General features: G+C 52.2%; 1 protein-coding gene across 1 annotated transcript in view; it reads left to right on the top strand.

Annotated features, from left to right (window-relative positions):
* LRRN2 (leucine rich repeat neuronal 2) overlaps positions 1-23,072 on the top strand; it is a 71,069-nt gene extending 47,997 nt beyond the window's left edge. Inside the window, exon 2 of the mRNA XM_017525410.2 lies at positions 20,026-23,072. Coding sequence (XP_017380899.1) covers positions 20,252-22,393 — 2,142 coding nt within the window. The 5' untranslated portion in view covers positions 20,026-20,251 and the 3' untranslated portion in view covers positions 22,394-23,072. The remainder of the gene's footprint in view (positions 1-20,025) is intronic.
* Positions 23,073-23,302: the final 230 nt, after the last annotated feature.

Raw genomic sequence — 23,302 nt, 5'->3', positions numbered from 1 at the left:
TGATTCTTAACCCCCAGTATGATGGTGTTACAAGGCAGGGCCCTTGGGAGCTGAAATCATGAGGGTGGAGCCCACCCGAGTGGGATTAGTGTCCTTGTAAGAGACCCCAGAGAGCTCCCTCTCTCTTTCTGCTGTGTGAGGGCACAGTGAGAAGATGGCCCCCATCTATAAACCGGGAAGTGGGCCTTCACCAGACAGCAAATCTGCACCTCCTCGATCTTGGGTTTCCCAGCCTCCAGAGCTTTGAACAATAAATTTCTATTGTCTATAAACTACATAGTTTATAATATTTTGTTACAGCAGTCCAAATGGACTAAGATCATGGCAAATCCAGCTATTTAATTTACTTTTCAAATATGATCTGCTTGTGAACTTATGGTATATGAATTATATTTCAAAGCTAGTGTGAACATATAGGAATATATAATATATACATATGTGTATGTCTGTGTATAAAATCATAATATGATTTGTTAAGGGCATAGATTCTTGCTTCCTACTAGCTGTATGATCTTGGGCAGGAGACTTGACTTTTTTTAACCTCAGTTTTCTCATCTGCACAATGGGGATAATAATATAATAGAGTTTTATGAGGATTGAAAGAGATAGTGAATGGCCTGGAAGAGAGTCAGCCCTTAATGAAATGAGTGGATTTTATTGCATCCCTTTTAGCTACACAAGGCATATGTCATTACTTAAATTTTATTTGTTTATTTACTTACTTTAGAGACAGTGCCTTATGTCACCCAAACTTGGAGTGCAGTAGTGCAATCATAGCTGACCACAGCCTCACCTCCTGGACTCAAGCAATCCTCCTGCCTTAGCCTCTCAAGTAGCTAGGACTACAGGTATGCACCACCACGACAGGCTAACTTAAAAACAAATTGTTATAGAGATGGGGTCTCACTATGTTGCCCAGGCTGGTCTTGAACTCCTGGCCTTAAGTGATCCTCCCAACTTGGCCTCCCAAAGTGCTGGGATTACAGGCATGAGCCACCATGCCTGGCCATTACCCCTATTTTAGAACTGAGGAAACTGAGCTCAGGAGGATGCTTCTCTGTACAGGTCTGGAGGGCAGGCACCTTGTCTTATTCATCTCTGTGATCCTGTGCACAGGGTTGGGCTCAGTGACTCTTTGTAGAGTGAAAGACATTTCCCCCCTTCCTCAGTGGGGAACTGGCACTGGAATGCCAGGTTCTGGCTCCTAAGCCCAGGTTCTCCCCATCAAGCCCAGGTTCCTAAGCCCAGGTTCTCCCCATCAAGCCAGGCTGATCAGCTAGGGAGGTTGAGACGGCCCTACAGCGCAGGAGCCTCCTGGAGGCCTGTGGGCTTCTCCAGAGCTACCCAGGGGACCATACCACTACATGCTAGCAGGGGAAGGACTTCCAAAGGTAGGAGCTGAGGATGCTCTGCCAAGGGATAGCCGTCTCAGGGCAGGGTCATTCGGCAGGCTCACAAAGCCCCCAAAAACCCTTACCCAGCCTGGGAGCAGGAGCCTGGGGGGTGGCGTCCCACTAGACAGGCAGATAGACAGCTTCTTCAGCCTGGGATTCCGCTGAAAGCCCCGCAGCCCTGAAGCCCTGCTTCATGTAGCACAGATTAGGCATCATGGGGTCCTAAAAATCTCCGCATGGCCTCTTGGCAAGTCTGGGATTGCTTCCTTGCTTTGCACTACTTAGAAGACCTTGGGCAAGTTACTTCACCTCTGCAGGCCTCAGTCTCCTTATCTGTAAAATAGGGGTGCCAGTGGTCTAACTCCAAGGGTGTGGGGGATTCAGTGAAATGGTGCACGGAAGCGCAGAGCTGAGCCCTGCTGTGAATAATGAAGCAGGTCAGAGGCCTGGCCCTGAGATCACAGAGATCACCACGACTGCACTCTGGCTATGCCAGCAGTAATGGGTGAGATCATCGCTGGTGATTGTGTTCCCCGGGCCTCTGCCTACAGGCCTCATGCCAAGGCCTGATGCTGGGGCGGGTTACAGGGGTGAGCAGGCAATCACTGTTGTGGTCCCCCTATGCTCAGTGAATGCTTTCACAAAGCAGGAGGGAGACCAGAAGAAAAGCAAGGAAAGGAAAAAAAACCCTAGCACATTCTCCTCTGTCCTCCCCCAGCTCGGCAGCTCCTGGGGGAACTGAGCTGCATAATACAATGGGATTTAATAAAATGCCTTTAACTCACAAAGTTTGTCTGCTGCCAGCTCCTTAATTAAATTGCCTAATGCAGCTTTGCAATGGCAGCACAAACTCCTGTGTTTAAAGAGCACGGTGTTGCCATGGCACTCCCCCACAGGGTGAGCGGGGTGTGGAGGAGCATACAGATGAGGCCCAGGGGTCGGGGCCTTCCTGCAGAGTCCTTTCTACCACCCGCTCACCGACTGCCCCCAGACACACACACGCACACACATACATACACACACATGTCACATGCTGCAATAGGCAGATTCTGGTCTGGTCTGGTCTGGGAAAGGATTTAATCCTTGCTAAGGATGCTGAGCGGCAGTTTAGAACTGGGAGACTCCGAGGCATCCACACAGAGCAGAGCTGGTCAGCTGATCTGGCTGTGGACAGTGGGCTCCAGCCACAGCCCTTGGCACTCAGGGCAGCCCTGTAGGGCCTGGGGCAGCCAAGTGTCTCCCCAAGCCACTCCTTCTGGCTGCCAACAGCCACCACCCTCTTCCCTGGTGCACTGTACAAATACACTCATCTATGTGTGCCCCGACGAGAAGGGCTGGGAAGCACTGGGCTAGATCTGATTGGTTTGATGAGAACGTAGGGATGTTCTTTCACATGTGGACGGTAGAGGAAGGAGAAGCTCATTTGCTTTATGGATATTTTTCTTCAGAAGTAATGGTTCTCAGTCCTAGCTTCACATTCAAACCAGTTGGGGATTTTCCCCCCAATATTTTATTATGAAAAATTCCAACAGACAGCAAAGTCGAGGGAATTTTACAGTGAGCAACCATCTACCTACCACCTAGACTCTGCCATTAACCTTTTATTAGATTTGCCCTACCCGGCTCTCTCCGTCTATCCACGCCTCTATCAATCCGTCTTACTTTTGGTGCATTTCAAAGTAAATTACAGCCATCCATACACTTTTCCCTAAATATTTCAGTATCAACAACTATGGGGTTTAATTTTTGCTTATAATATTTTTCTTTTGATATAAAATTTACAAAGAAATTCTGGAAAGTTTTTTTTAATACGATGTGTGGATCCAACACCTCAGAGGTTGGTTTAATTGGTCTAGAGTGGGAGGTAGGCATCAATATATTTTATTTTATTTTGTTTTATTTTTTCTAAAGGACAGAGTCTCCCTGTGTCTCCCAGGCTGAAGTGCAGTTGTGCAATCATGGCTTAATTCAGCCTTGACCTCATGGGCTCAAGGGATCCTCCTGTCAGCCTCCTGAGTAGCTAGGACTACAGGCATGCACCTTGTAGCCCAGTGCCCATCACAAGACCAGCTGGCCAGCTCTGCTCTGTGCGGATGACCCTAAGTCCTCCAGATCACCAGGTTGCCCAGGATGGTCTCAAGCTCCTGGGCTCAAGCAGTCCTTTCACCTTGGCCTTCCAAAGTGCTGGGATTACAGGCATAAGCCACTGTGCCTGGCCAGCATTAGTATATTTTAAAAGATCCCCATATAATTCTATGGCGCAGCCAGAGTTGAAAAACAGAGATAACAGGAAGCAAATGATTGTCATTTTTATGTCCATGATCATCTTTCCTTTCATGTGCCCCTCTGTGTGCCTGTGAATCCGCTTATTCTCATGTTAGCATTGTTGGGGGTCTCATTTTCCAATGTGTATTTCCCAGTGACAGAAGCCGCATCTGTTTCAGGTTCTGTACACATCATAGCAATGAGGCGATATGCATGTTCTGATGGTGATCAGGGCAGCTATAATGACCAGGATTGTGACAGTGGATGGAGGAGATGATGATGCTCACGGAAGGTGTTAAATGAGTGTGGTCATGGCAGCGAGCAGGGGATTCATAAGGCAAAGATGGGCTGGTGACATTAACAGAGAAGGCAGGCTGCACATGGACTGACCATGGTGATGGTGGAGGTAAATCTCACGATGGCATTGTGATAATGAGATGGTCGTCTTGGTGATGCTGCTGCTGTGGCCTGTCCCCGTGAGGGCGATGTGCCAACAGATGCTCATTCCCTGCAGTGATTCTCGTCCGGGAAGAATGTTGGTCGTTGCATGGCAGGAAGGTTGGTCCTTCCATTTGGGATTCTCACTGCTGCAAGGTGCAGCTCCTTCCAAAATTCTGAGGCCACCTGAGAACCTTCTACCCCTGGAGCCAAGGAAGAGGCTCGGCAGAGCTGCAGCACCTCCTTGCTCAGCTGCCCCTTTCTACTACACTTTAAGACAGCTCCGGTGTTAAGTACGAGTGAGTCATTAGGAACATTTATTTAAGATGAACTGTTCTGGGAGCCAGCCGGGCTTGGGATGCCAGCCATCTCGTGATCGATAGTGATTTTATTTGCTGCCTGAACAGTTTCCTGTTCCCTTCGTGCCTGGTACTCTCAAGGGAGGACTGAAAAACTGCTGTGGTTCCCCCTCCCTTAATCCATGCAGCAGGGGGCAGAGGTGAGGAAAGCCCCAGAGTAGTCCTGACCTCTCTCTAGGGACTGGGATGATACCCTCTCTGAATTGTACTGGGCTGCGCAGAGAGGGTTAAGGATGAGAACAAGGTTGGGGCTGCCAAGACGCATTACGTTTAAAATATTTATATGTTAATATTTACTTATATGTAAATATGTATAAGCCCAGGGAATAATGCTGGAAAATACCTTTAAAATAATATTGTCCAACGCTTTTATTTTACAGATGAGAAAACCAGGGTTAAGTGGTCAGCAAATAGGATCGTTGTTAAGAACAATAAAAACATACTTTATGCAAATATCTCTAAGGAAGCAGAGTGAACTCACACCTGTGATCTGATCAGATCTTTAGAATGGTCCTGTGAGTTGGCAGGAAACTTCCTGCCCATCTTCCCAGATTTTTTCCACTATGCAGTGAGCCTAGGTCACATCTGTATAGCACTTCTCAGCTCACCATGCATATTTCATGTCATGTTTTCATTTGATCTGTACATCTCTAAAAAAGAGATGGCACTAGTCTTATTCCTATTTTTCAGTGGAGAAAACTGAGGCTCATGGAGATGAAGCATCTTGCCCAAGCTTGCACAGTTAGTAAGCAGCAAAGTGGGAACTAGAACTCAGGGTGCCGATGTTACTGGATGGCTTAAAACAACATAAATGTATTGGCTCACAGATTTGGAGGCTGGAAGTTCAAAATCAAGTTGTCGGCAGGGCCACCCTGGCTCTGAAACTTGTAGAGAGGGATTCTTCCTTGCCTCTTCCTGCTTTCTGGTGGTGGCCATCAGTTGGTGGTGTTCCTTGGCTCACAGCTACAGCGCACATGGCATCTTCCTGTGTGTCTCTGTCTTCACATGGCTTTTTTTTTTTCGTATAAGGCTACCAGTCATATTGAATTAGGGCCTTCTATAATAGCCTCATCGTCAGGTGATTACATCTGCAAAGCCCTTATTTCCAAATAAGGTCGTGTTTACAGGTACTGGGGCTTAGGACTTTAATATATCTTTTTGAGGAACACGATTCAACCCATAACAGTCCCTGACCTCCAAGCCAAGGGCCTTTTCCAACATGCTGTTTGCATACTGGGCTCCATCCCATTCATTCTCTCCTCTGTGTCTTCTATTCCCAAGGACCAGGTGCTCCCCTCCCCTGCAATGCAGGATGTAGGGCTGGCTGAGAGCCTTTTTCATTTTCTGCTCTTCCCAAATTATTACAAGCTAATAAAGTAAAATCATGAAATATAGGTGGGCTTTTTGTCTTTTTTATTCCCAGACAGTAAAAATCATTAACGCTTGCTCTTAATTAGTTTAATTTCAAAGCTTCTAAATATTGATTTAACCTACACTCTTTTGTACTTGCTGCAGTCACTGAATTATGCCTGTTATTGATCGCAGATGGAAGCATTTCCTTCCACAGTCTTGGGGGCCCTGGGAGCCGCTGGACCTGCAGCGAGTGCACTGGGCTCGGAAGGCGTGGATGGGTGTGGAGGAGAGGAAGTCTCTGCCAGATTGGAAAGGGCCTTCTCTTGAAGAAGGACTGCTGAGCTTAGGCCAGGGGCCAGTTTCTTTCTCTTGGGTTGGCCCACGCCCAGTGGAGCTTGAATAAGAAGTCAACTGGGAATCTCATTCTATTCCAGCCTTGAGGAAGTCGGAGGACAGCTGGGCAGTGGGGGCTGGAGGAGGGGGCTGAAGGAGGGTGATGTGGGGTCAGCGTTTAGAGCACAGGTGTTAGGGCCAGCCAGGAGCAAGTCTGAGCCCTGGCTTTACCAGCTGAATGTTCTAGGCAGGGTACCTTACCTCTTACATCTGGGAAGTGAGGCTAGTCATTTCCACATTATGGTGTTATTGTGAGCATTTAACACCGTCACTCTGTGTCAGGCACCTAACCCAAGGCCTGGCTCATAATCAGTGTCCAGTCAATGGCTACCATCATCATCATTGCCCTCTCAGTGGAAAAACAAAGACTGGACTTGGAAGCATACTGTGGCTTCTAGCCTCAGCCTCCTTACTTATTTAGGTGGGATCTTGAACAAGCCACTTATCTCCTTTCCACTAAAATGAAGATAATGGACCCTACGGCTTCAGAGGGCTACTGTGAGAATCACATACTTCGCAGTCCGTTTGTGCTGCTGTTAACAGAATACCCCAGAATGGGTAACTTATAAAGAACAGAAATTTATTTCTTATGGTTCTGGAGGCTGGGCCAAGACAAGGTGCCAGCATCTGGTGAGGGCTGCTCTCTGCTTTCAAGATGATGCCTCAAAATGTTGCGCCCTCATGTGGCAGAAGGTAGACAGGCAAAAAAAAAATAATAATTCCTGTTGACAAGCCCTTTTGTAACAGTGATTTATCCCTTCATGACCTGAACACCACCCAAAGGCCCCACCTCCCAACACTGTTGCATTGGGGAATAAGTTTCCAACACATGAATTTTTGGGGATATAGACCATAGCAACATAGGATTGTGGATATGGAAGATTTAATTTTTTTTTTTTTTTTTTTGAGACAGAGTCTCACTCTGTCACCCAGGCTGGAGTGCAGTGCCACAATCTCAGCTAACTGCAACCTCCACCCTCCAGGTTCAAGCAGTTCTGCCTCAGCCTCCCAAGAAGCTGGCATTATAAGTGCATGCCACCACGCCCAGCTAATTTTTGTATTTTTAATAGAGTCAGGGTTTCACCCTGTTGCCAGGCTGGTCTCGAACTCCTGACCTCAAGTTATCCACCCACCTTGACCTCCCAAAGTGCAGGGATTACAGGTGTGAGCCACCATACCCGGCCAATATGGAAAAATTTTAATTGCAAGGTGTGTTTGGTCTGAACAGATTTTATTATTGATGGCTGTTGTAGTTATTCCCTTTTTTTTTTGTTTGGGTTTGGGTTTATTTTTATCGTTAGAAACAGGGTCTTGCTCTGTTGTCCAGGCTGTAGTACTGTTGTATAGTCAGAGCTCACTGCAGCCTTGAACTCCGGGCCTCACGTGATCCTCCCACCTCAGCCTCCAAAGTAGCTAGAACTATAGGTATGAACCACCACACCCAGATAGGTTTTGTTTTGGTTTTGGTTTTGGTAAAGACAGGGTTTTACTGTGTGGGCCAGGCTGGTCTCAAACTCCTGCGCTCTAATGAGCCTCTCCTGGCCTCCCAAAGCACTGAGATTAGAGGTGTGAGCCACTGCACCCAGCTGGCTCCTGCCTTATGTACTTCCTTCGGCTGGTCTCTGCCTGAGTATTGCGTGCAGACTGTTCTGCCTCTGGCTTGCTGCTCCTACGTCTTCATCACATCACTCACACTCTCAGGACCCAAGGGGAGCTGCTCACTGCTTGGAATTCACTTCATATGTTTTAATCTCGGGACCTTTCCTCCTAGTGTCTCCTATCTGTGCATCTACTGGCCTACGGAGTCTGGCAACATTCCCATGTGAACTTTTCAATGGCTTTATTGAAGTATAATTTGCATACCATCAAATTCAGCCATTTTCAGTGTACAGTGATTTTTAGTAAATTCCCCTGAATGTTTGTCTAACTTCCTATACGGGGTAGAATCAATGCTCTTTCCCCTAGCTGTGCCCTGCTGCCCTCACTCTGTGACAATTTTTATCATCCTCTAGTAGACTGGTTTAGTTTTCTTTTTAACCTGTGAATTCCCACCTGTCCTCCCCATAACTTCACATATATACAGTGCCTGGGAGAAGGTCAGGGCTCTATTTCATGCTCACGAGTTCCCTTGTGGCCAGGACAGAGGAAGTGAGGGGGGTCTTGAATACCTAGCCTAATCTGTCAGGGTATAAGCAGATCGTCATATGTATATGATATATATATGTGTGTGTGTGTGTGTGTGTGTGTGTGTGTGTGTGTGTGTATACATATTACATTGAGCATTCTAGGTGTCACTGTTCTTGGTGTGTAGAATTCTGATCTCAGCTGGAGAGGAGGTTAGAGATGAGCTAGCCAGCAATCCTCAAACTTAAGGATGCATCAGAGCCACCTGCAGGGCTTGTGCAAACACAGGTGACTAGGGCCCACCCTCAGGGTTTCTGATTCTGCAGGTCTGGGGTGGGCCACGGGACCCGCATTTCTAGCAAGTTTCCAGGTGATGTGGATACTACGGGTCCAGGGACTACAGTATGAGAACCACTGCTGTAGCCCAGCCCCCTCATTTGGCAGAGGAGAAACCCAAGACCTAGGGCAGGAAGAAGACACCATCCAAAGTCTGTCCCCAGGCCAGGAGTACAGCCAGCCCTGTCCCCTGCTGCGTCTCGCAGCACTGCTTCCCCCACCTGGCTTTGGAGGTGGGTACGGAGTGGGAGGTGGGAAGCAGCCTCTGACGAACACTGTCCACTGGTCTGCCCTGGCAAGGGATGCAGAGGGACTGCTCGGGGAGAGGCCGGTGGGGTTGGGGAGGGGCCGGGGAGAGGGCCTGGGGGAGGGAATGGCCAGGACACTGCAGGAGGTGGCCAGGAGGGACAGGCCATTGTCTTGCAGTTATCGGGGAGGAAAGACAAACCCCACCGCTGGGCCTCAGCTGCAGCCATTTATCTCCCGGCTGCCTGAGACAGCTGACATAGGGAGCAGGCAGCCCGGGAGACTCCTTCCTCGGCGTGATTTATCTGGAGCTTCGTCTGGCAAACCTGCTGATGAAATGAGGCTCCTTTTCTCTCCGCCTCATCAATTTTCATTCTGATTTCCTTTTCCTTTTCCGTTAGAAGGGGCTTGGCCTTTCTCCGTGTTTAACTGGGCTGCTCCCCATTCTCTGCCTCCCTTTCTCCTTGGCCACCAGGGCCCAGGCCCTCTGACCAGGCCTCACCCACCCCCACCCAGCCCTGTCCTGAGGGTCCTTCCCTCAGTACCACTGACACTGGGGGGCAGGAAAGCCAAACCTCCTTACCTCAGGCCTCATTCACCTTGAAAGCAGTGGTGCTTCCTGCTAGTCATCCAGGTCCTAAAGCCACTGTCCCTGCCCTTGAGCAGCCCGCAGTCTGAGAGAGACAAGGTGAGCATCATATTCGATGTGGATTTTTTTTATGTCAACTTTTATATACAGGGGTCCATGTGCAGAGTTGTTACTCTGGAATACTGCATGATGCTGGGGTTTGTAGTATGGCTCCTGTCGCCCTGGTAGCGAGCGTATACCTGATATGTAGGTTTTTAAACCCCACACACACCCTCTAGTAGTCCACAGTGTCTGCTGTTCCTATATTTATGTCCATGTGTGCTCAATACTTAACTCCCATTTATAAATGAGACCATGTGATACTTGGTTTTCTGTTCCTGTGTGAATTTGCTTAGGACGATGGCCTCCAGCTCCATCCCACTGCTGCAAAGGCCATGATTTCGTTCTTTTGATCTTGTTCTTCTGATGGCTGTGTGGTAGTCCACGGTGTATGTATGAGTCTGTTTTCGCACTGCTGATAAAGACACACCCCAGACTGGGAAGAAAAAGAGGTTTAATTGGACTTACAGTTCCACGTGGCTAGGGAGGCCTCAGAATCACGGTGGGAGGTGAAAGGCACTTTTTACATGGTGGTGGCAAGAGAAAATGAGCAAGGTGCCAAAGTGGAAACCCCTGATAAAACCATCAGATCTCATGAGAATTACTCACCACCATGAGAACAGTACGGGGAAATCACCCCCAGGATTCAAATTATCTCCCATGGGTTCCTTTCACAACACGTGGAAATTATGGGAGTACAATTCAAGAAGAGATTTGGGTGGAGACACGCCAAACCATATCAGTGTATACGCAGGACATTTTCTTTGTGGATGTGGATCCTTGAGGGTGGAGGAAGGAGCAAGGGATTGATTATTTTGAGTGGGTGGTGGAGCCTGGCTGTCAGGGAAGACCACATAGGGGTACAATATAAACTGTGACTTCAGAGATGAAAAGGAAGTTCCCAGGTACGCAGGTGAGGAGGGGGACTTGTGGGCAAGATCCCTGCGTGTGCAGAGTCATGGGACAGGAAAGACAATCGCATGTATCCCTCTTAGAGTTTTCCCTCCCCTTCCCCCTGCCCTTGCGTCTGTCCCAGGGATCCACTGGGGCTAAAGGGATGTGCTGGGGCCCAGGCTGCTGGAGGAGCCTTTGAAGAATGCTGCGGGGTCTGTTCAGTGCCCCCACCTGACTCCTGACGCGGAGAGGCGGAGAAGCTCGTGGGTCAGCACGGGGCTTGGCTGCCCATCTGAGGCTCGCAACTGTGGCCAGCGTGGAACATCTATGGGAGGCCAACAGCTTCGACCTTTAGAATGCTTCTGGAAGGGGCACTTTCGACCCTTCTGGAGAGCATGTGGGGAAGCAGAGGAGCTGCTCCCCTAAGCCAGGAGGAGCTGGAGCTGAGTTGTTTATTGGGTGAGAGTTGTGTCTAACACCAGTGATCTTTAAATGAACTGAGTCCTAGGGCTGTCCTGAAGACCAGAACTACACCCCCGGTTGAAGACTCCAGGGAGTGCTTATAGCTGACATCGGACAGGGCAGCTCCATTAGGAAGGAGTGTTTCCTGCACCAGGAAGGTGCCAAGGAAGAGGCTGCCCACCTTAGAGACTGAGATCCCTGATAGCCGGCCTGATGCTGGCCTGGTCCAAAGGTGGCCTTGAAGCGCAGCCAGGGAAATGTGCCTCCAACAAATGGAAGTGGATAAAAAGGGAAAGAGACTCTAATGAGTGCCAGGCACTCTCTAGACATCTTTTCCAGATTCCCCCTCTCTATGAGGCAGGTCTCTCTCCATCTTGCAGATGAGAATCTCAGTGAAGGGGCTCAGGACCACACAGCAGTGCAGGTCTCTTGTACCGCACCGTCCCCAAAGCCTGCAGTTCAACCACTCACCCACGCTCTCAGAGAGGTCGGTGGAACCTGCGGGCTTTCCGGAGGGGGAGCCTGAGAGAGCTTCAAAAGGGTGAAGGCTGTCATAGGAGCACGGCAAATCCAGAGGCAAGAACCTGAGTCAGAGAAGAGTGCCCTCTTCACCCGGGGCCAGTGACCAAGGAAGGGCTAAAGAGGCCATGCCTGGAGTGGCCGGGGTATTGCCCAGGGAAGGCAGGCTCGGGTGATGCTTGTCTCCTTCCTGTCAGGAAGGAAGGAGGCAGGGGATCTGAGCCCAGACACTGCCCACCTGGTAGGCAGTGGAGCCGCCTGAGCTCTGAGACAGCCAGCCCCCTGCCTCTCCACTTGCTTTGCCTGCCTTGCCTTTCTTTTCTTCCCTCCCTCCCTCTTTCTTTCCTTCTCCCAATATTCTCTGAGCTACCACTGTGTCCAGACTGTTGGAAGAACTGGCAACTTGGAGCACAGCTCCTGCCCTAGAGGAGCTCACAGTCTGGTCAGGGAGACAGCCAGCCAGCCAATTTAGGATGGAGGCACACTAGGGCACCATGGGAGCCCAGGAAATGGGTGCAGGGGATCAGCAGAAGCCTGGCAGTGAGCGGCATGAGGCGCAGCCTGGAGCTGCCTCCGTGCCCCCGGCCGGCTGGCTCTGCTCCCCTGCAGCCTTTTGGTGCAGTGCAAGCAGACAGCAAGGACTCTGTGCGCTACCTACTGGCACCCTCTACTCCTAATTAAGAAATAATGAGGCAGGCTCCCTTCCAGGCAGCAGAGCTCTAACACTCTCTGCCTGGGCCAGCCAGGAGACCTGGGAAGACAGAGATTCCTGCCTGGGGACAGTCCCCTTGTCGTGGCCTCTCCTCCCAGGCCCAGCAAGCGGGGTTTCCTGGAACCCTGACCCCTCTCATTCCAGAGAGGAGGGGAGGGTGAGTGTGAACAAAGAAGCCTCACCTTTGCCCAGCAGATGCCCTCCAGTCTCTTCATGCCATGACAGCCCTGAAGGTCAGGTGAGTGCTGGCACCAGAATCATGGAACTGGCAAGGGCTGGCGATGGGGTTCAGATCCTGGCTCCTCCACACGCTCACTGTGGGACTTCAGTCCCGACTCTCAGCTTCGCGAAGCTTAGGTTTCTCATCTGAAAAGTGCCTCCCTCACAGAAGGCTGGGAGGAGGAATACCACGTGGCTAGCAAATAGAAGTGCTGGCACGTGGAAGACACTCAGGAACGCCACATCTTTCCTCTGAGACTTTGCTTTCTGTTATCATCCCAGTGGCGTCAACCAGAGTTGAAGGGACTCATTTTCCCAAAAGAGAGATTCTCAGAGTAATGGTTTTCCAGCTTTTATAGCTACAGCCAAAGGCCAAAAAAAAAAAAAGCCTTGTATCACATCCCAGTGCCCAAATGGGTATATATAAAATGGGTAGGGGGTGAAACCATCTCAAAACAATGCTTAGTCTGGCTGCACACAATGCAGTCTGATATTTTTGATTTTGTATTTTTTTTTCTTTTTTTTGAGACTGAGTCTTGCTCTTGTTGCCCAGGCTGAAGTGCAATGGCGCGATCTCGGCTCACCACAACCTCTGCCTCCCGGGTTCAAGCAATTATCTTGCCTCAGCTTCCTGAGGCATGTACCATCACGCCAGGCTAATTTTGTATTTTTAGTAGAGACAGGGTTTTTCCATGTTGGTCTGGTTGGTCTCGAACTCCCGACCTCAGGTGACCTACCTGCCTCAGCCTCCCAAAGTGCTGGGATTACAGATGTGAGCCACCGCGCCTTGCCTCTATCGTTTTTTTTTTTGGAGACGGAGTCTCGCTCTGTCGCCAGGCTGGAGTGCAATGGTGCGATCTCGGCTCACTGCAACCTCTGCCTCCAGACTTCAAGTGATTCTCTTGCCTCAGCCTCCCAAGTAGCTGGGACTACAGACACACACCACCACGCCCAGCTAAATTTTGTGTTTTTTGTTTTGTTTTGTTTTGTAGATACAGGGTTTCACCATGTTGGCCAGGGTGGTCTTGATCTCCTGACCTTGTGATCCACCCACCTCGGCCTCCCAGAGTGCTGGGATTACAGGCGTGAGCCACCGTGCTGGCCTCTATTCATTTTTTTAATGTAGATCATGGCCCACATTAGTTTTCATGACCTACTAATGGGTTGTGATTGATAGTTCACAGCAGAGCACCCCTCAGGCCTGCAAGGGAAAGTGCACGGTACTAGGCTCTAGGGACACAAAACTCCATGACCATCCTTTCCTTAAGGAGCTCTCTGCCTGGCTGGGAAGACAGACTCACGGCCTAACAGTGAGGAAGCCGCCACTGTGGTTTGTTCAGAGTCTCCGGGGCAGCTGTGAGAGGAACCATCCTTCTCTAAGGGAAAGCGTCACAGATGAGAGGGCATCTGGGATGGGTTTTCACTGCTGAAGAGGAGTTGCATGGTTGAATTTGGGGAAGGGCATGGCAGGCAGAGTGAGAGGCCCAAGGTGTGGAAGGAAAACGGCGTGTCTGGGAATGAGAGGCAGTGAGGGGAAGTGAGCCTCTCTCAGGTGAGCAGGAGAGCCCAAAAGAGGCCATTGTACACGACAAGGCCAGAAGTGAAAGCAGTGTGCGCGTTTTTCGGGGGTGTGAGGTGGGAGAGTGCAGATGAAGAGGGCGGGCATTCCCAGCCTTTGGTGGACCGTGATGCTGACAGCAGTATGACCAGCGCAGCACGGCCAGGGGGTGGGGGGAGACGTGCCGGGCAGGACAAGCAGAATGGCAGGAGCCTCTGAGACTGCCCAGTACAATGGCCCAGGGGCCGGATGGTTAGGAGTGCAGGTTGGGCTGCTCCCTGGCCACCCCCAATCCATCCTCTTGCCTATGCCCCAGAACTCTGTGATGAGAAGGCCTAGGGGGCAGGGGGGCCAGGAGGTCACCCGCATCATCCTCCCTTGAGGCAGCATGGCACTCCCAGGCCCAGGCCACGAGGGTGCTGGCCAGAGCTGGGCCCCAAGGCTTAGAGCAATTTTTAGGTATGGGAACTCTGAAATGAGAGAGAAGAATCAACCTTTCTTCCTGGAGATCACTGGTTAAACATGAGACTCTGAGAAGCTATAGCCCCCTTTGAAGTAGGAGGAGGAATGAAGTGGATTTAAAGTTCCCTCACACCAGAGTAACCTAATTCCAAAGACCCTGGTCTCAACTTGTCATGGAAAAGGAAGGGGAATTCTGGGTTTTCAAAAGAACACTGCTTGGAGGCAATAGAAGTCTGGACAGTGGCTAGCTCCAGGTGGGGGCTGGATATTGAGTGGGAGGGGGCACACAGGAACCTTCTGGAGTGCTGGGAATGTGTATGTATTGATCTGGGTGGTGGTTGTACTTATATCTACGCATGTTGGGATCAGGGACCTTCATGTACTCTCCTGTACATACAATATACCTCAACAGTTTTTTTAAAGTTTATTACAAAAGTTGAGAGATGAGAAGTATTAGGTTGGCACCAAAGTAATTGAGGTTTTGGCCACACTTTTAATGGTCAAAACCACAATTACTCTTGCACCACCCCAATATATTATAAGATGGAAGGAGAGGCCACAGTGCCGGGAGGAGTGGAGGGAAGTAGCAGGCACTTCCTGCGCCTTACGTCCCGTCCTCCTCACTGCCATTCCAGGAGTGCAGGCATTATCCCCATTTCCCAGCTCCGGCATTTGAGGCTCGAAAGGTTAAGTACTTTGCCCGAGGTCACACAGTGAGCAGCAGAGCCAGGCTCACGCTCCACCACTCCTCCTTCACATAAGTTATTCATGGAATTCAGACTCTGGAAGAGCAGATAAACGCTGAGGCTGAGGTCCCCTTCAGCTCTGAGGTTCTGGTTGTGTGTGATTAAATGGGAGGTGGGAGTGAGGGGCCGGGCTCGCCTCCCAGGAGGAACTGGAGGCCAGGTATGCAGATGGAGGACTGGCCTTCCTTGCCCTCAGCATCCCTCCCACCCAGCGCTTATCTGCTAGTGAGGAGGCTGGAGTTTATCAATGCTACACTCAATTACGCTGCACATCTGTCTCCGCAGCTTTGTGGGGAGAGGGGGGTCCTGGCACTGAAGCAGCCAAGGCCAGGCAATCGATCACCACCTGCCACCCTCCCTCCAGGCCCTCGGCTCCCGGGGTGGGGCTGGGCAGGGAACCGCCAGGGAGAGGCGGGAGGAGGAGAGGAGAAGAGAGAGAGAGAGACTCTGTGTCCACCAATACCAGGCAGGAGCACTGGGGCTGTGCTGGGGCCGGGGCCCGAGAAGGAGGGAAGGGAGAAAGCAGCGACAGCATCTCCAAACTCTTCCTTCAGAGCTTTGCCAAAGGTCTTAGTTCGACGAGGGGTGTAGCGGATTAATTCCACAGTTTCTGCTAAATCCAGAGAAACAGGCTGGAGGACATAGGCCTGACAGCGTTTGCAGCACCAGCCCTTCCAAGAGGAAAACTTGCCCTTGGAATGGGCAACCAACCCAGCTTCTTGCAATATCGCTCTGGGGCGTTTTGTCTCCTGTCCCTGAACCCCACCGCTGGTCAGCAGTCACTGCACAAAAAGGAGCCCCCAGCCCCCATTCAGAGGGCAGGCTGAGGTCTGTGTGCAGCGGGTGGCTCTGTTTGTCCCTGTGGTTCCAGGCCCAGCCACACTCACACAGAAACAGTGTCCTTCCCCACACTGTCCCCCAAGGGGTTAGTTCTAGGCAGGAGTCAAGGAACTGGAGCTGAGGGGCCCAGCAGGCGGCAGGTGGGGCAGAGGCGCTGAGGACCCGGGCTGTCTCTGAAGGGATTTATACCTGAGGCAGCCTTGACCTCTGCTCCTGTACAACAGGTGCTGATCCACGTTGGCTGGGCTGGTGACTCTTCAAAGACCCTGGGTTTGAATCCTGACCCCACTCCATAGAAGCTGTGCAACCTCTGATGAATCACTTAACGTTTCTGACTCTCAGTTGCCTCCCTGGCAAAATGGGGCTAAATAATCCCTTCTTTGCCGACACACAGGGTTGTTGGGGGGATCAAATGCAACGCATGTTCTCCACACATTTCACTATAGCTACTCACAAGCACCCGCTACAGGTTCAGTCCTAAACTTGGTGCTCTGGGAACACAAAAGGCATGTAAGACATGGCCCCTGCCTCAAGCAGCTTGAAATCCAGTTGGGGAAAGTATACATGTGACAGTCTGAACTCCTGATCACCTCTGGAGATTACGAATTAAAGACAATTAGCTTTCTCTGCAGCTCCCCAGTAGAAACTGCATGAGCAGGCCATGTGCAAAGCAGCCTTAGATGGTGATGGCAGGTGAGTGGGCAGCTCTGAGCTCCGTCCTGGAAAGGGCTGCGTGCTCAGCAGTGAGGGGGTGGACTTGTCTGGGCCTTTGCCAAGCCTTGGGGTCAGAGGTACAGTGTGAACATGAGTCATCAAGTCACTGCCTCTCTGGATCCTAAGACCCAGCCCCGGGCTCTTGGCCCAGAAGCCACAAGCTCTGCCTCATCCACCCAGCCCAATCAGGGGAGGGCAGGAGGGGGCAGCAGGCTGCGGTGGAGGGGAAAGGTAAGTGCCTGGAGGGTTTCCATTAAGTTCTAAATGGTTCTTTAAGCAGTTGAGCACTGACACAGCGCTTAGGTGTTGATGGAGAAGGGAACCTGAACTCAGATAGGATCTGAAGGTCAGGGAGATGCTGGGGCCCAGCTGAAGACCCCTCTCCACCTCCCCCAACCCTCACCTTCTCTCCACTTGTGAAATGTCTTGGGCTCTCCTAGTAGTTTTTTGTTTTTGAACCTGCCTCCCCAGCTAGCATGGCACTTGCTAACTTCTCGAGTCCTAGGAACCAACTTCTGCTGTCTCCGACGAAGTCCTAGAGCTGGAGCGCCTCCTAACCCTGAGAGATGACTCGAGCTGGAAGGGAGTTAACATCTCATTCTTTCTGCGTGCAACACACTCGTTTAATTCTAATGACAATATCATGTAACACAGAAGGAAATGGCTGCTCAGAGAAGTCAAGCAGCTTTGCCTAGGATGCCCGGGTAGTGAGTGGTAGGGCCGAGATTTGGGTCCTGATCTATTTGCTGGTGGGTCTGCTCTCTCACAGCAAGTCTAGGTGAGAGTCAGGGGTCTCTGGTCTGCAAGTGTGGCGGGACTACTGGCCAGAGATCCAGGTCCACAGGGACCTCTCGGAGACTCAGCTTGTTCCCTACTTCCTTTCCACCGGCATAGAACACCACAAAATTCCCTCCCTGCTTTCTGACCCCCAAACACTGGCTTGGGTGGCTGAGTTCCCCTTGCACATGTATGCAGGCGTGCGTGTATGTGTGCATGTGTGTTTGTTTACCCTGAGTTTTACATGTCAGTGCACACACGCCCCTACACAAAACCTCTGTGTCTTTTAAGTCACGGTTGTTTTTCCCACCTTCAGAAATAGCTGCAGAGAAAAGTGGGAAGTAGTCAAATGTAAATAGGCTTGCTGTGTTCCTGCTCAGGGAAGGGTACCCTGCCTCCAACTGCTCCCCTCCCAAGCCCTAGCATCCTGGAAGCAGGATGAGGTAGGCGAAGCGCCCCTCTGGCCCACTCAGAGACAGCTGCCAGGATGGCTGCAGGAGACATGGCTCCAAGCTTTCTGTGGCTGCCTGGTAAGGAGTCATCACCCCAGGGGACAAGAATGGGCATGCGGCCTGCTGCTGTGGCAGTCAGTATATCTCAGACCCTCCAGGGACCCAGGGTAGGCTTGGGCCAGACAGACCTGGGAGCAGAGATGGGAAGTGTGGACGGCACACAGCCCCTGGACTTGGGTTCATTCCTGTATCTTGCTGCTCACCAGCTATGTGACTTGTGCCCAGTTCTTTAACCTCTTCAGGACCTCAGTCTCTTCATCTGCAAACTGGTGGTTCTAATGCTTATCTCACATACCTGTTATGAGGGTGATGTGAAATAAGACTTCAGAGTCTTTGAAGAGTCCTGAGCAATCGTAGGTGCTCAGTGTTTGTGCATTTCTTTGACACTTGTAGCTAAAAACCTACCTGGAATCAGACTTCCACTCAGGAGTCAGACCAGGCTCAAGAAGGGGATACAGTCTGGCCCCTTTTCATTTCCATCTTTGGTTCTTGGCCAAGACTGGACTTGCCCCCACGGCCCTGGGATCTGAAAGAGAAACTGGGTAGGTTCCTCACGCCGGATGGAGGAAACAGCTGTGGCTTGGATTCTCGATTGCAGGGGTGATGTCCAGGCTCCTGGGGAAAAGGGCTCTGGAGTCAAAGAGACTGAGTCATACAATCAACACTCACTGGGCACCCATCCTGTACTACAGGCATGAGGCAAGACAGGTCTCTAGTTGGAGACTTTTTCCCACGGTGTGGTCAGAACTGTGACAGTAGGAAGTGTGAGTACTGTAAGAGCATAAGGCCAGCCCCTTAGCCAGGCAGGGAGGTTTTAGAGAAGCTTTCTTCTGCAGGAGTTGACTGAACTTAAAGCTGAGCATTGAAGAACAAGTAGGAGTTTTCTGGAAGACAATGAGGAGGAGATATTAGAATGGGTGGCATGTCACAGTAACTTCAACCCAAAAGGTTTGTGTGGAATGGGTAAGTGGGGTGGTGACAAGAGAAGCCAGGTGAAGGGGCCAAGGCAGGTCATAGAAGGTCTTACCTGCACAGCTGAGGAGCTCAGACCCAGGCTTCTTAACTCCACTACCTTGTCCTGGGCAACTCTGCCAGGCTGTTGGGAAAGGGGAAGAACTCCTGCCTCCATGATAGGGAAGCTGGCAAACACCAATGCAATACCCCCACCCAGATGCGCCAAGACAGCAGAACACCCGCTTCCCCAGCCTGCCTGTATATGGACCAGACCTGCTGCCTTTCACCTCTAGAGTCCTGGGGAGTCCATCCCAGATTTTAGGAGGTGTACTTATTCCACCAACCCTCACCCACCTCCCACATACACTGCCAGAGGAAGTTCTGGAAACTCATTTTATCTTTCATTTACCCAGTGAGCCAAGCAGGTTGGGAGGAAAGAGGTAAGAAAAGTTAGAGAACCTACCTCACATCTCTCTAGGCTCTGAAGGACACTGAAGATGACAATAATTTCAGCCCATCCACTCTCCTTCCCTCCCAAAACACACACACACACACACCTTCCTCTCTTTCACTGAAGACTCACAGACACTCACTCTGTGAGCAGATCTTAGAAACCGACACTAAAGCCTTAAGGACAGGCCTGGCCATGACCTGTGCAGCTTCTTTGGCTTGTTGAGTCAAAAACATGGGAGGGGCTGGGCACGGTGGCTCACGCCTGTAATCCCAGCACTTTGGGAGACCAAGGTGGGCAGATCCCTTGAGGTCAGGACTTCAAGACCAGCCTGACCAACATGGAGAAATCCCGTCTCTACTAAAAATACAAAAATTAGCTGGGGGTGGTGGCACATACCTGTAATCACAGCTACTCAGGAGGCTGAAGCAGGAAAATTGCTTGAACCTGGGATGCGGAGGATGCAGTGAGCTGAGATCACACCATTGTACTCTAGCCTGGGCGACAGAGTGAGACTGTCTCGAACAAACAAACAAGCAAACAAACACAGGAGTGGGGGTAGATACTGTTTCTCTGCAACCTCCTTAACTCTGCATCCTCTTCTTCCAGGGCTGCCCCTGATGGGGCCGGGCAATGAGTGAGCAGGCCCCGCCCCAGTGGACAAGGAGGAGGAGCTGTATCCAGGAGGGCGAGAAGTGAAGCGCGGTGTCGAATGACTGCCCTGGCTGGGTGGTTCCTCGGACCCTGGCAGGGTTGCTGACCCTCACCCTGCAAAACACGAAGAGCAGGACTCCAGACTGTTCTTGTGAATGGTCCCCTGCCCTGCAGCTCCACCATGAGGCTCCTCGTGGCCCCCCTCTTGCTAGCTTGGGTGGCTGGTGCCACTGCTGCTGTGCCCGTGGTACCCTGGCGTGTGCCCTGCCCGCCTCAGTGTGCCTGCCAGATCCGGCCCTGGTATACGCCCCGCTCATCCTACCGCGAGGCCACCACTGTGGACTGCAATGACCTATTCCTGACGGCAGTGCCCCCTGTGCTCCCCGTGGGCACGCAGACCCTGCTCCTGCAGAGCAACAGCATTGCCCATGTGGACCAGAGTGAGCTGGGCTACCTGGCCAATCTCACAGAGCTGGACCTGTCCCAGAACAGCTTTTCAGATGCCCGAGACTGTGATTTCCATGCCCTGCCCCAGCTGCTAAGCCTGCACCTGGAGGAGAACCAGCTGACCCGGCTGGAGGACCACAGCTTTGCAGGGCTGGCCAGCCTACAGGAACTGTATCTCAACCACAACCAGCTCTACCGCATCGCCCCCAGGGCCTTTGCGGGCCTCAGCAACTTGCTACGGCTGCACCTCAATTCCAACCTGCTGAGGGCCATTGACAGCCGCTGGTTCGAAATGCTGCCCAACTTGGAGATACTCATGATTGGCGGCAACAAGGTAGATGCCATCCTGGATATGAACTTCCGGCCCTTGGCCAACCTGCGCAGCCTGGTGCTAGCAGGCATGAACCTGCGGGAGATCTCTGACTATGCCCTGGAGGGGCTGCAGAGCCTGGAGAGCCTCTCCTTCTATGACAACCAGCTGGCTCGAGTGCCCAGGCGGGCACTGGAACAGGTGCCCGGGCTCAAGTTCCTAGACCTGAACAAGAACCCGCTCCAGCGGGTTGGGCCGGGGGACTTTGCCAACATGCTGCACCTCAAGGAGCTGGGGCTGAACAACATGGAGGAGCTGGTCTCCATCGACAAGTTCGCCCTGGTAAACCTCCCCGAGCTGACCAAGCTGGACATCACCAACAACCCACGGCTGTCTTTCATCCACCCCCGCGCCTTCCACCACCTGCCCCAGATGGAGACCCTCATGCTCAACAACAATGCTCTTAGTGCCTTGCACCAGCAGACGGTGGAGTCCCTGCCCAACCTGCAGGAGGTAGGTCTCCACGGCAACCCCATCCGCTGTGACTGTGTCATCCGCTGGGCCAATGCCACGGGCACCCGTGTCCGCTTCATCGAGCCGCAGTCCACCCTGTGCGCAGAGCCTCCGGACCTCCAGCGCCTCCCAGTTCGCGAGGTGCCCTTCCGGGAGATGACAGACCACTGTTTGCCCCTCATCTCCCCCCGCAGCTTCCCCCCCAGCCTCCAGGTGGCCAGTGGAGAGAGCATGGTGCTGCATTGCCGGGCACTGGCCGAACCCGAACCTGAGATCTACTGGGTCACTCCAGCGGGGCTTCGACTGACACCTGCTCATGCAGGCAGGAGGTACCGGGTGTACCCCGAGGGGACCTTGGAGCTGCGGAGGGTGACGGCGGAAGAGGCAGGGCTGTACACCTGTGTGGCACAGAACCTGGTGGGGGCTGACACTAAGACAGTTAGTGTGGTTGTGGGCCGTGCCCTCCTCCAGCCAGGCAGGGACGAAGGACGGGGGCTGGAGCTCCGGGTGCTGGAGACCCACCCCTATCATATCCTGCTATCTTGGGTCCCCCCACCCAACACAGTGTCCACCAACCTCACCTGGTCTTGTGCCTCCTCTCTCCGGGGTCAGGGGGCCACGGCTCTGGCCCGCCTGCCTCGGGGCACCCACAGCTACAACATTACCCGCCTCCTTCAGGCCACGGAGTACTGGGCCTGCCTGCAAGTGGCCTTTGCTGATGCCCACACCCAGTTGGCTTGTGTATGGGCCAGGACCAAAGAGGCCACTTCTTGCCACAGAGCCTTAGGGGACCGACCTGGGCTCATCGCCATCCTGGCTCTCGCTGTCCTCCTCCTGGCAGCTGGGCTAGCGGCCCACCTTGGCACCGGCCAACCCAGGCAGGGGGTGGGTGGGCGGCGGCCTCTCCCTCTAGCCTGGGCTTTCTGGGGCTGGAGTGCCCCTTCTGTCCGGGTTGTGTCTGCTCCCCTCGTCCTGCCCTGGAATCCAGGGAGGAAGCTGTCCAGATCCTCAGTAGGGGAGACACTGTCGCCACCATTGTCTCAAAATTCTTGAAGCTCGGCCTGTTCTCAGCAGTAAGGAAATCACTAGGACTACTTTTTACCAAAAGGGAAGCAGGCTGGGCCAGATGCCCTGCCCAGGAAGGGGACATGGACCCACGTGCTTGAGGCCTGGCAGCTGGGCCAAGACAGATGGGGCTTTGTGGCCCTGGGGGTGCTTCTGTGGCCTCCAAAAAGTTGCCCTTACCTTCCAGGGCCACCTCTGCTGCCATTCTGAGGAACATCTCCAAGGAACAGGAGGGACTCTGGCTAGAGCCTCCCGCCTTCCCATTTTCTCCCTGCCCAGAGGCTCCTGGGCCTGGCTTGGCTGTCCCCTGCCTGTGTCCCCAGGCTGCACCCCTTCCTCTTCTCTTTCTCTGTACAGTCTCAGTCGCTTGCTCTTCTGCTTCCTGGGCAAGGGCTAAAGGAGGCCTCTCCATCTCACCTCGGAGGGCAGCCCTCAACATGGGAGTGACCCCAGCCAGATCTGAAGGACATTTGGGAGAGGGACGCCCAGGAACGCCTCATCTCAGCAGCCCGGGCTTGGCATTCGCAGCTGACTTTCTATAGGCAATTTTGTACCTTTGTGGAGAAATGTGTCACCTCCCCCAACCCGATTCACTCTTTTCTCCTGTTTTGTAAAAAATAAAAATAAATAATAACAATCATACGGGGGAAAGGAATGAAAGGAAAATCATCCTCTGAGTATTGAGTGTAGTTAAGGAGCTCTGCTCTGGAATCTCCTCGGAGCCTGGAGGGTAATGGGCGTGGGGGGCCACCTGGGATATGAGAACAGGGACAAGAAAAGGGACAGGGTGAAAGAGAGGACAGTTTTTCCTTTTCAGTTTGAATTCTGGCTCCTGGGCCTGCTCCTGGCCCCCAAGAGTCTCTGTGGCTATGACAATGACCAGAGCAAGGAAGGGAA

The sequence above is a fragment of the Cebus imitator genome, unplaced genomic scaffold, assembly GCF_001604975.1.
Source record: "Cebus imitator isolate Cc_AM_T3 unplaced genomic scaffold, Cebus_imitator-1.0 Scaffold38, whole genome shotgun sequence".
Taxonomy (NCBI): Eukaryota; Metazoa; Chordata; class Mammalia; order Primates; family Cebidae; genus Cebus; species Cebus imitator.
The sequence above is the reverse complement of the archived record's forward strand: the minus strand, read 5'-3'. Positions and strand labels throughout refer to the sequence as shown.